This window comes from Epinephelus fuscoguttatus, linkage group LG8 (genome assembly GCF_011397635.1).
Source record: "Epinephelus fuscoguttatus linkage group LG8, E.fuscoguttatus.final_Chr_v1".
In the NCBI taxonomy this organism is placed as follows: Eukaryota; Metazoa; Chordata; class Actinopteri; order Perciformes; family Serranidae; genus Epinephelus; species Epinephelus fuscoguttatus.
The window spans coordinates 21,533,630-21,546,354 of NC_064759.1; the positions used below are offsets into that span (position 1 = coordinate 21,533,630).

General features: G+C 38.4%; 2 protein-coding genes and 1 long non-coding RNA gene across 7 annotated transcripts in view; 1 reads left to right on the top strand and 2 right to left on the bottom strand.

The window, feature by feature from the left end:
- The window catches only part of LOC125893347 (uncharacterized), a 37,226-nt gene that overhangs the window by 14,864 nt on the left and 9,637 nt on the right, over window positions 1–12,725 (top strand). Inside the window, exons 3-4 of the mRNA XM_049583947.1 lie at window positions 23–57; window positions 142–280. Of these exons, the coding sequence (XP_049439904.1) occupies window positions 23–57; window positions 142–280 (174 nt within the window). The remainder of the gene's footprint in view (window positions 1–22; window positions 58–141; window positions 281–12,725) is intronic.
- The window catches only part of LOC125893359 (myelin-associated glycoprotein-like), a 55,622-nt gene continuing 45,940 nt past the window's right edge, over window positions 3,044–12,725 (bottom strand). For 2 of the 5 annotated variants that reach the window (XM_049583969.1, XM_049583974.1), the window contains one exon: window positions 3,044–4,886. Coding sequence is in view for 1 of the 5 variants with exons in the window: in XM_049583974.1 (XP_049439931.1) it covers window positions 4,509–4,886 (378 nt within the window). In the remaining 4 variants the exon portion in view is untranslated. Of the gene's footprint in view, window positions 4,887–5,897; window positions 5,982–6,778; window positions 6,915–12,725 lie in introns of those variants that run through there. The other 3 variants (XM_049583971.1, XM_049583970.1, XM_049583973.1) reach the window with 3 other exon arrangements.
- Window positions 8,074–9,210, bottom strand: LOC125893363 (uncharacterized). The gene is made up of 3 exons (XR_007449880.1): window positions 9,186–9,210; window positions 8,208–8,290; window positions 8,074–8,115 (listed from the first exon to the last, which is right to left on the bottom strand). It is a non-coding gene; the product is annotated as an uncharacterized LOC125893363 (long non-coding RNA).

Genomic DNA, 12,725 nt, shown 5'->3' on the forward strand with positions numbered 1-12,725 from the left:
GCTGCCATCTTGTTTGTTGTAGGTGGCAGTACAGGAGATTGTCTTTCCATGATGGAGGTGAGAAGCAGTGAAGCTGACAACAGAGGTCTGGACTTTAGTTTTGTCCTGATTCTCCTGCAGTGTCTCCTGACTGTCACCCAGGCCGGGGGTCCATGTCAGAGTTGGAGGATGAGACAGACAGGGAGCTGGAGCAGAGCACGTCAAATTCACTGGGGTTCCCTCCTTCACCTCCAGTGTGGACGGAGTCAGAGTCGGTCTGAGTGGATCAGCTGGTGGGAAGGTACATTTTGACCAGTCACTGAATAAACAATCATTTTTCTATATTTGTTAAACTGTTTGCTAAAACAATAAATGCAAAATATGATCAAAGCAGTTCTACAAGGGAAGAGAATGAAGTGTAAGTAAATGGATTTTAAAACATACCCCTGACTGAAAAAGAGATTTGTTCTGAAAAATCATATCTCATGCCTCTGCATTCCAGCCTGAAGGAATATTTTTTGTTGTTGTCAACAGGTTGTATGTTGTTCAGGGTTGTGGTGCAGTCTTTTTTGGTCAAGTCTCCTGTCAGTTGTCCGTTGTTTCTAGTTGTTTGTGTCTGGCTGCTATCAAACACAGTAACTCCATCTTTTTTCCATAGTGCTTTACATGTGTTATCTAGCTTTGATACAAACTGGTCTGGCACGTCAAAGGAGCAGGGGATGGTCACACAGGATCCACTAACAACCTCTATAGTCTGTGGTATTATGACCTTAAACTCTCCACACAGGGCACCTGAAACACAAGATAGAAATCTTTGAAGAAGAACAAGTGAATAATAGGATTTTTTTTACTGTTTACTGGTTGCCTTAGCGCTATACCTTTTTCTTAGAATAAACCAAAATGGTAACTGTAAAGATTGTGCCTTGTCCCCACAGTGGTTTTTTTCCCCAGATCTTCAGATTAAAACCCGTCATATTAAAGTTCCAGGAAAAACCAGCTGGATGCTTTTGTTGCTCACTGTTTTAATTTTCTGCAGTATATATTACAGGTACTGTTGCATTGTGGTGTGAATGCTTGACTTGAATACTTGATTCAAACATGACTAAACGACTCACCTTGCAGCAGACAGCCAATGAGAAGGAGAGTCAGAGCTGCAGCCATCTTTGTGTGTCAGGAGAGGCAGAAACTCTGGAGATTTTACATAGAACAATTCACATTACTGTGTTTAATGTCTAATTATTTCAGGTTTGCAGAGTAGGTTGGTGATGGAGAAATGTTTTGCTGTCTCTTCTTCCTCTTTTACATCAATGCGGAAAAGGCTCAACTTCTGAGCCACTTAAACTCAATCAAGCCCTTCATTGATCAAATAAATAACTCATTCATAATTTAAATACACTTCTTGCAAATTTTCCAATCTTTTATGAAACATTTCCAACAAAGACTAAGTCCAGTTTGGTGTTTCTGCTTACTCTGAGAGATTTGCAAAAACAAATAATTGTATGTCACACACTTTGTAATATTTAGTTTAACATTGCCACAACAACCTGCTTTTTAAAGACACAGATGATGAAATGATAAAAAGGAAAAACAGGAAGCTATATGTGAAAGGCAAAAGTCACAAACAACCAGTGTTAATTACTTATTTTCTATTTATTTACAAAGCTGTAATTTGTTTTAGGCAACTAAGATATTCAACAGTAACATGTCCAAATGACAGCTTAAAGGTTTTAAATACAAAGTTTTTCATCTTTCACAAAATGTATTTTTTTAAGTCAAGTGACCAAATGTTTACGTTAGAGTTTTTCATCGTATTCAAAGATCAGTTCAAATAATCTGATATGTGTCATTTAACAAGTTTCCATTACTTACATTTTCCTCAGGTGTTTCAGACAGACAGATGAAAGATGTGTGGACAAGTGAAGTTCCTCAGAAGTTGTGCAACTTTTTCAGTCTGCAAGACTTAAAAATGAGGAAGTCACGTGTGAGAAAGTGGTATGCCCTATTTGAGAAATGATTTTAGACAGTGCCACATCTCTCCTCATTTGCACTGTTGCTACAATATATAAACAATAATAATGTTAAACTTAATATTAGAATTTCACAAATTTAACTTTAATGTTTCAAATGCACAGGCTGACCAATAAATCTGGATTAGTAAGGTGATGATATATACTCAATTAACTTCCCTATGATAAATATACATTCATTAAACAATAAAACCATAAACATAGAAATATCAGGCAGCAGTGTAAATAATTAAATTGCTGATGCCATAATTATAGAAACAGCACGTTCATTCTCAGTCAAATTCAGTTCAGCACTCAAGTCTTGTCATCTCTTACACTGAATAAAAGCCTGTAAACTTAGTGAAGGTACGTTCATGAGAACACCGTCATGCAACAACAGTGATAATACAGGACTGTTATTATTGCCATTGTTACATTATGTGAGTTCAAGAGTAATATGTGCACATACATTTTATTATAATTTAAGTCTGGCTGACATCACCAATCCTTGCCCTTACTCCCCTGTGTTCAATCTCAAGTAAAGTAGAAGACAGTGGGGTCATTTTGGGACATTTTGCATCAGGTTATATCAATAACCTCCATTAATCACAGACTACTCAAACAGTTATGAAAATAAATTGACCCTTGAAGAGATACAGACAACTTATCAAGTTTTTTAACACCCAAATCAACCACAAAAGGCACAATTTTGCAAAATATACATGTGCATTTTCACCAAATTGTGCCTCCCCAGAGCAGCTGGGACAGTGGAGCATCAGTTGGGACACCTTGTTGTGGGCAAAACTATCATTTTAATTGTAAATGAAAATGCAGTATAAATTTCAGCACCTTATATTTACAATGTCACTTGTTCAGACGTGTCTTCGAGACAAAGAAAACATTTGTAAAATTCAGCTGGTGCTGGTGCTGGATTTATTCATTTCATGAAGGCAAAACTCAAATCTAAGTGGACCAGTGGTAGCAACATGAAAGTTACAGTTAAAAAAAAGGTGTCTGGATGGTTTTAGTTACTGTTAAAGACCATTCTTAAAATTTATACAAGAATTGAAACTTTATTTTTGCAGCTACTACAATTCATGTATTTGGTTTTGGCAGTAGCAGATTGTTTCTGTAAGCGGGGTTGCGTATGCCGCGCAGAAAAAAAAGCTGCATAACTTGTGGTGATTTTTCTCCAATCAGATCTGTGGACGACTGAGCCAACTCTCACTATGTCTGCAGCTTCTTCACTTCCAGTCTCCTTCCTGTACCTCTCCTGGCACTGACTGCACAAAGTTTGCAGTAATCCAGAGACCTGTTTGACCCCCCTGTGAGATCATTTCCTAGTGTGTTGACAAAGGAAGAAATGATCAGTAACTTACACTAGATGGCAGCCTGTTCATAGGTTGCAACACTGAGCAGGCGATTGTTTATCCACGTCGTCGGTCAGTAACTTCAGAGAGGTGTCTTTGCTGAGGCAACTGTGTTTCCTTTCCCTCTCTGTGGAGGCAGTAACCTCTCAAAGGAGTGTCAGGTGAGGTTACTTGGCGAGTGATTTTCATTTTCGTTTAAAGGTCCAGTCTGCAGAGTTTAGGATGATATATTGACAAAAATGGAAAACTACATAGACTCAAAACTGGGAATGGCAGCCATTCCCAGTTTTGTGTCAGCCACTGCAGTTAGCAGTCATTCTGCGACGAAAAAGGAAAAACACAAATCTTTTTTTAATGTGAAAGCATTTTATTAAATGTTTTGAGCAGTTTAAATCACACTGTTTTTTGAGAGCAAGAGACCTCTGGATAATTTGGCTCCTGGTAAAACCTCCTGAACATATAGATCTTTAGTTATCAGAGAAAAAGTTGGTCAATCCCTTGTGAGCCGAACAGCATCAGAGAAACACTGATTTGTAACATGAAACTTCTTTATTCAATGTGTTTACTGGTTTAAATCACCAGGTCCATTTGTATTGGACAAGAGGAGACCTCTGTGCACAACTCGATTCACAGTAAAAACCTCCTGAACATCTGGATCACAAATAAGGTGAGCACACATTAAGTTATCAGAGAAAAACGGGGACACTGAACACACATTAGCAGGTGCTGGGCGAGCAGCCCATCTGCAATATGCCGCCCATTGCTGGAGAAACACTGATTTGTCACATGAAACTGTTTTAGTCAGGGTTTTAATCGATTTAAATCACCTGGACCGATTGTTTTGGAGAGGAAGAGACCTCTCCGGATAATTTGGCTCCTTGTAAAAACCTCCTGAACAATTAAAATTAAAAATAAATAACCAGGAGAAATTTCAGCTGGTTGCAAGGTGCAATCTTCACCACTAGATGCTACTAAATCCCTTTTTTATCTAACACACTGTTCCTTTAACTGACAACTCTTTAAACTGGCTAAATCTGCATTGAGAAGATAATACTACTGCATGATAAACTTCTACTGAATAAATAATAGCCAATAATATAAAATACAATGTAGCAATGCCGCAGTAAAAACAGCTGTAGTAATGGCACATGCATTACATCACATTTGTGTCTCTAAAATGAACCTGGGCATATTCACTATACACAGCCTCCTTTACATCTTTTCTAGTGTTGTCATATAGACTCTCCATCTCCACTGCATTGCTCACATAATTTGTGCGCATGCCTCCCTCCATGCACCTCTCCTCTTCCAGATATGAGCTACCAGACGGGCCCGTGCCTCCAGAGCATTCTCCCTTCTTCTCCTTGCTCTTCCAGATCACACTAGAGTAAACCACATCGCTGTTTGCCTCATTCGTCTTGTCTGAGCTTTTACTGGCAACCTGTTGATGTGCTAGATGAGCGTTTGGCATATCTGACTTTTTCATCATATTGGTGTTGGCATAAATATCCTCTTCTGATGTGCAGGACACCTGAAAGTAAAAAAAGAAAACACAAGTGGTAAAGATGTTCTGTCAGATTATTGTTTCCCAAATTAGGAAATGGTCCGTACCTTATTTCCATTTTCAGTTGTCAGGCCTTGACTCATCACAGCTGGGCTGGTGTCACCTGTGCTCTGACTCTTTTAGAGTACGGCAGCCAGTCCCCGAGCTCTACAAAATAATAAAATCCTTGGTGTATTGCAAGGTAAATGTCCAGTGAAACAAATTCAGCCAATAAATGATGATGTACAGTCACGATGTATCGTCATTGCATTGGCCACTGAAAGCTGTCTTTGTTAGCTTCTAACATGCTTATGCACAGAGGTCTGTTACCAGAACTCTTCCAAGAGCACAGAGCTGTAATATTAGTTGTTCAAAACTCTATTTCTATTGGCTGGTGTGTTCTCAGTTATTAAATCCATGGTCTTCCTCAGTTCAAGGATTGACTGCCCCTCTTTTAATGACGTCTCAATGAACTAACTCCCAATGTTGACATAACAGAAGTGGATGGAAAAGAACGACATTTACATTTTCTTTTGCTGATTTTCTGAAAATTTGGTTAAAATTTGCACTACATTTGGATGGAAACCCAACCTTGACAAGGCTGGCTGCTAGTGCTGACATCAGAGGCTCTGCAAGCTCAGGCCTCAGGCTTCGCCGCTAAATGCTTTGTGTTGAGGTGATATTTCAGGCTTGCAGTTCTCTGGTAGTACAAATATTCCAACAGTGCTCCTAGCAACAGTTCCATCTGGGTGTTTTTAAAATATAAATGTTCTATTCATGCCAAGCAGCATCGTCTAGTCTGCCTCCATCATGTGACAAAGCCACTGTAGCCGTCAATGATGCACCGGCTCAAAGGGCACCACGAAATGTGATTAATTGGCGTTCATTTTTTGACCGCATTATTTTTTCTGTGATTAATTAATCGAAATTAACGCATTATTTTTGCCAGCCCTATTAGTAGTACATACATGTTGTCCCAAGCTGTTACCTACCTGATAGCAAACAGAAGAGCACAGAATAACGCTGCTGATAAAACACCAACAGTGATGATGAAGACTGGAAACGTAACTCCACCTGGACATTCTGTATGAGAGAGAACAGAAGAGTATGGTGGTCAGTCAGAAGCATAAATATATATTTTTCATTTCAATGACGTATATGCTTGGACATACATGAAGAATGAGTTGTATTTATAGGCATATTAAACACAAGTCTTAAATTATAATGTATAACATCACATATTGGTACAGTATATAAAAGTATTACAGAAGATGAATAAAATGCTCTATCAGTAGTTTAAACATGGGCCTTTATTTTATCTCTTTAATTCATCATTATGTAGTCTTAGGAGTAGTAGTGCAGGTTGAAACAAGACTGTGATTATCTTATAAATGTTAATGTTATTTGTAATCAATATGTTTAGTTTGGGTTTGTAAGTTTGACAAACCCACCAAAGCATGAGGGATGAAGCTAGAAGCTGAAACCAAGCTTGTAACTAACCGACACATCCCTTGCATGCATTTCCACTACAGTATGCAAAACTGTTGGGAGCCTAGTCTGGAAACTGAAAAACAAAAACACTAAACAGATATACTGTGCAGAAACAGAAGTGTGTTGATGTCTTCCAGATCAAGTCCATCAGTATTTCAAGAGATGGTGACAGTTTACAACTAATCAATAAAACTTGTGTTTGGCACAAAAACAGACCTTGACGTTCCGCAGATGATTGAGGCTGGAGGCAGTAGGCACAAAAGTGGTGAGTAGCAGATCCCAGAGAGGTGCGGCAGAGCAAAGTGGAAAGATCCCTCTCCTGTGGTTGGTTCACAGTGATGATGCTCCTCAGGCCCGTGTCATTTGGAGGCTCATAGGTGATGGTCAAATTGTCTGAGTTATTGACAGGTGACCCGTCCAAATACCACATTAAAGTGGGAGAAGGGTTTCCCACAGTCTCACAGGAACAGTTAAGCTGGGCTCCAGCTTTGGTGCAGTTAGAAGAGGGCAGGATCTCTGGAGCAACTGTGAAGAGTGGACACCAAAGAGAAGAGTTGAGTTGTGTTCGGGAAGGTAAGTTTGCAGTAATATAGGAAAAGATGTCTCGCTATAAAAAATGGTAAACATTTAATGGAAGTTAAATTTTTTATGTTAAAATTTGTTTACATCCTATTGCTATTGTAAAGGTGGTTTGATAGTAAAATGTATAGGCGCTTGTAAATACATTTTGTTTCATTGCTTTTGTTTGTTTTATTTCCTAATATACGCCCGGTCATGGCCTCCCTGTAAATGGCTTTTTGGTTTTGGTGTGCCACCCCAAGATTTTCACTTGCCCCGTCTGGCTAAAATTCACTCGTGTCTAAATTTTATGATGCTACAGATCAATGTTAATGTGGCAAATTAACTCACCTGAAATATTAGCTGTCAAACTTGTGCTAACAGCTGACTCAGTGCTGCCATCTTGTTTGTTGTAGGTGGCAGTACAGGAGATTGTCTTTCCATGATGGAGGTGAGAAGCAGTGAATTTGACAACAGAGGTCTGGACTTTAGTTTTGACCTGATTCTCCTGCAGTGTCTCCTGACTGTCACCCAGGCCGGGGGTCCATGTCAGAGTTGGAGGATGAGACAGACAGGGAGCTGGAGCAGAGCACGTCAAACTCACTGGGGTTCCCTCCTTCACCTCCAGTGTGGACGGAGTCAGAGTGGGTCTGGGTGGATCAGCTGGTGGGAAGGTACATTTTGACCAGTCACTGAATAAACAATCATTTCTCTATATTTTTATACTATTTGCAAAAACAAACAATGCAAAATATGATTAAAGCAGTTCTACAAGGGAAGGGGAGTTAAGTGTAAGTAAATGGATTTTAAAACATACCTCTGACTGAAAAAGAGGTTGCATTGGGAAAACTATATTTCAGGTCACTGTTGCATTCCAGCCTGAAGGAATACTTTTTGTTGTTGTCAACAGGTTGTATGTTGTTCAGGGTTGTGGTGCAGTCTTTTTTGGTCAAGTTTCCTGTCAGTTGTCCGTTGTTTCTAGTTGTTTGTGTCTGGCTGCTATCAAACACAAAAACTCCATCTTTTCTCCATAGTGCTTTACATGTGTTATCTAGCTTTGATAGAAACTCGTCTGGCACGTCAAAGGAGCAGGGGATGGTCACACAGGATCCACTAACAACCTCTATAGTCTGTGGTATTATGACCTTAAACTCTCCACACAGGGCACCTGAAACACAAGATACAAATCTTTGAATCAGAACAAGTGAATAATTTTAATGAGGATTTTTATACTGTTTACTGGTTGCCTTAGCGCTATACCTTTTTCTTAGAATAAGTCAAAATGATGACTGTAAAGATTGCGTCTTGTCCCCACAGTAGTTTTTTCCCCAGATGTTCAAAACCTGTCATATTAAAGTAAAAATAAAACCAGCTGGACGCTTTTGTTACTCACTTATCGTTAATTTTCTGCAGTATATATTACAGGTACTGTTGCATTGTGGTGTGAATGTTTGACTTGAATACTTGATTCAAACATGTGTCACAGTCCCTGTCTCTCATTCCCCTCCTGTCACTCTGCTGCAGTGATTTTCCACTCTCCCTCCCTCTGCTCCACTCTACCTGCCAGCCACGCCCACCTTATCAGCCCAACTCTGCTCACCTGCCTACACAGCTGCAGCTCATCATAATCAGCCCTGCATATAAGCCTCTCCAGCACTCTCACTCGTTGCCAGATTGTTCTTCAGCGTCATGCGAGACTTTCCAGCATTCATCTCCTGTCTGATCTCCTGGTGCCGACTCTGCCTGTTCCCGACCTGCTCTCCTCGTCTGCCTCCCGGTAAACTCACCTGCCTTCTGTCCCTGACCTCGTGCTCTGCCTCAGCGTTTCTGGCATCTGACTGCTCGGCTGGTAACGACTCCTCCGCCTGGCCTCGTCTATCCTCCTGCCTGCTCCCCATCGGTGCCTCTGCCTTCGCGGACTGCTCATCTGGCTACGACCCCCCCACCTGCCTCCGACCACTCCTCTGCTCTCTCCCCGTTGGCACCTCTGTACGTGCAGACGGCTCTTCGGGCCACGGAGCTTCCTCCTTGTCGTCATCGGCTGAAGTAAGCTACTTCTGTTCCCCTCACACCAAAAGAGAACTGAACTGTTTGGAGCCGGGGGCTAAGGAGCTTCCCCTCGGTTCCACGGCCGACTCCGGCCGCGTCTCTTCCCCTCGTCTGAGCCCCAGAGACTGTGTGAGGGCTTTCAGCCCAAAGAACGAACTTTATTCTGTGTTTATTCTATCTGCTCCGTACCTTGTTTGCTGTGGTGAAAATAAAGGCCATTACCAACTGTTCCTGAGCGCCTGTGTACTGCATTTGGGTCCATACCACACCCGTTTCAACATGACTAAACGACTCACCTTGCAGCAGACAGCCAATGAGAAGGAGAGTCAGAGCTGCAGCCATCTTTGTGTGTCAGGAGAGGCAGAAACTCTGGAGATTTTACATAGAACAATTCACATTACTGTGTTTAATGTCTAATTATTTCAGGTTTGCAGAGTAGGTTGCAGATGGAGAAATGTTTTGCTGTCTCTTCCTCTTTTACATCAATGCGGAAAAGGCTCAACTTCTGAGCCACTTAAACTCAATCAAGCCCTTCATTGATCAAATAAATAACTCATTCATAATTTAAATACACTTCTTGCAAATTTTCCAATCTTTTATGAAACATTTCCAACAAAGTGTAAGTCCAGTTTGGTGTTACTGCTTACTCTGAGAGATTTGCAAAAACAAATAATTGCATGTCACACACTTTGTAATATTTAGTTTAACATTGCCACAACAACCTGCTTTTTAAAGACACAGAGGATGAAATGATAAAAAGGAAAAACAGGAAGCTATATGTGAAAGGCAAAGGTTGGAAACATCCAGTGTTATTTCCTTATTTTCTATTTATTGCAAAGCTGTAATTTGTTTTAGGCAACTAAGATATTCAACAGTAGCATGTCCAAATGACAGCTTAAACCTTTTAAATACAAAGTTTTTCATCTTTCACAAAATGTATTTTTTTAAGTCAAGTGACCAAATGTTTACATTAGAGTTTTTCATCGTATTCAAAGATCAGTTTAAATAATCTGATATGTGTCATTTAACAAGTTTCCATTACTTACATTTTCCTCAGGTGTTTCAAACAGACAGATGAAAGATGTGTGGACAAGTGAAGTTCCTCAGAAGTTGTGCGGCTTTTTCAGTCTGCAAGACTTAAAAATGAGGAAGTCACGTGTGAGAAAATGGTATGCCCTATTTGAGAAATGATTTTAGACAGTGCCACATCTCTCCTCATTTGTACTGTTGCTACAATATATAAACAATAATAATGTTAAACTTAATATTAGAATTTCACAAATTTAACTTTAATGTTTCAAATGCACAGACTGACCAATAAATCTGGATTAAGAAGGTGATGATATATACTCAATTAACTTTCTTATGATAAATATACATTCATTAAACAATAAAACCATAAACATAGAAATATCAGGCAGCAGTGTAAATAATTAAATTGCTGATGCCATAATTATAGAAACAGCACGTTCATTCTCAGTCAAATTCAGTTCAGCACTCAAGTCTTGTCATCTCTTGCGACACTGAATAAAAGCCTGTAAACTTAGTGAAGGTACATTCATGAGGCATGCAACAACAATGATAATACAGGACTGTTTTATTATTACCATTGTTACATTATGTGAGTTCAACAGTAATATGTGCACATACCTGAAGCAACTCATAATCGCTCATAATGTAATAACAGAAATGTAATAACAGCTCATAATGTAATAATGGCTCATAATGTGAGAAAAAGTGTTGCATTATCATCATTTTTAGGTCAAAACTGCACACACTGACAACAAGAGTGCACTTAAGGGCAGAGATCTGTGTTTGTGTTTGACTATGATTTGTTTATAGATGGTGCGACAGTAACCAACTCAAAAGCCAGCTGGAGAAGAGGGTGGATTAGGGAAGAAGGAGGGGGACTGTAGTTCATGTAGTTTAAAAGAGCATTTCCTTTGTTTACTATTGCTACAATAAATGCAGGACACAATAACTTCTACAATAAAAACACATTTAAGATTGGTCTTTTCAAATAAGTAAGTGAACACTCTCTCCTTCCATACAACCTAGTGAAGACCTCCCAGTCAAATGTTACTGTTATTTTAATGTTGGTCTTAATGCCAATTTAATAAAGACTTTTAATAAGCATTGTTTTCCTACTACTTATGTTAAATACATGACAGCAGCGTAACATATTCATTCAATTTACTTTATTTTGGAACTTGTGCAAGAATGAGAAGAGTATTTTAGAACCATGTAATAACAATGGACCGGCTCAGAAGTTCTTAAAACGTAAACACAGCCTGTCAGGACACCCAAGTAAAAACATAAGTCCAAATAAATTGAACTAAACAATATGCATAAATAATACATAACAATAAATCATATTTGCCAACAAAAATCAGGTCCAGGGGGCTCCATTTGTCAGTGACTGTGTCAGTGTTCACTCAGATCAAGGCTTAACGAGGTTTGTTTTTTTTAAAAAAAGAAAACTTTACTTCTTCCATTGAATGTCTTTAATATGGACCCATCCAAAGGATATGTGTTTAGTCACGATCTAGGCTGTAATCCACCTGGCATTTTGGCTGAAGAGCTGCCTGATATTGGACGCAAGGCCACTATTGCGTCTAGCCACTCTGTATAACCTACTAATACTTATGCAGCAGTCTTCATCCGTCATAATATTTAAACTTTCCACCAACTGCTTACCTGCAACAATCAGACAGTGGAAATGAGCATGACATTCTCAAAGGCCCAAAATGCCTAACACGGGTGCCACCTAGTGGCTCAACTTTATACATCTTTTTATTACATTATGAGGCATTATTACATTATGAATTCTGTTATTACATTTAAGTTACATTATGAGCTATTATGACTTTATTACTGTTATTAAGTTATTACATTATGAGCCATTATTACATTATGAACTGTTATTACATTATGAGCCATTATTACATTATGAACTGTTATTACATTATGAGCCATTATTACATTATGAACTGTTATTACATTATGAGCTGTTATTACATTATGAGCTGTTATTACATCATGAGCTGTTATTACATTATGAGCTGTTATTACATTATGAGCCATTATTACATTAAGTTACATTATTACATTATGAGCCATTATTACATTATGAGCTGTTATTACATTATGAACTGTTATTACATCATGAGCTGTTATTACATTATGAGCTGTTATTACATTATGAACTGTTATTACATTATGAGCTGTTATTACATTATGAGCTGTTATTACATTATGAGCTGTTATTACATTATGAACTGTTATTACATTATGAACTGTTATTACATCATGAGCTGTTATTACATTATGAACTGTTATTACATTATGAGCCATTATTACATTATGAACTGTTATTACATTATGAGCCATTATTACATTATGAGCCATTATTACATTATGAACTGTTATTACATTATGAGCCATTATTACATTATGAACTGTTATTACATTATGAACTGTTATTACATTATGAGCCATTATTACATTATGAACTGTTATTACATTATGAGCCATTATTACATTATGAACTGTTATTACATTATGAACTGTTATTACATTATGAGCTGTTATTACATTATGAGCCATTATTACATTATGAACTGTTATTACATTATGAACTGTTATTACATTATGAGCCATTATTACATTATGAACTGTTATTACATTATGAGCCATTATTACATTATTAGCCATTATTACATTATGAAC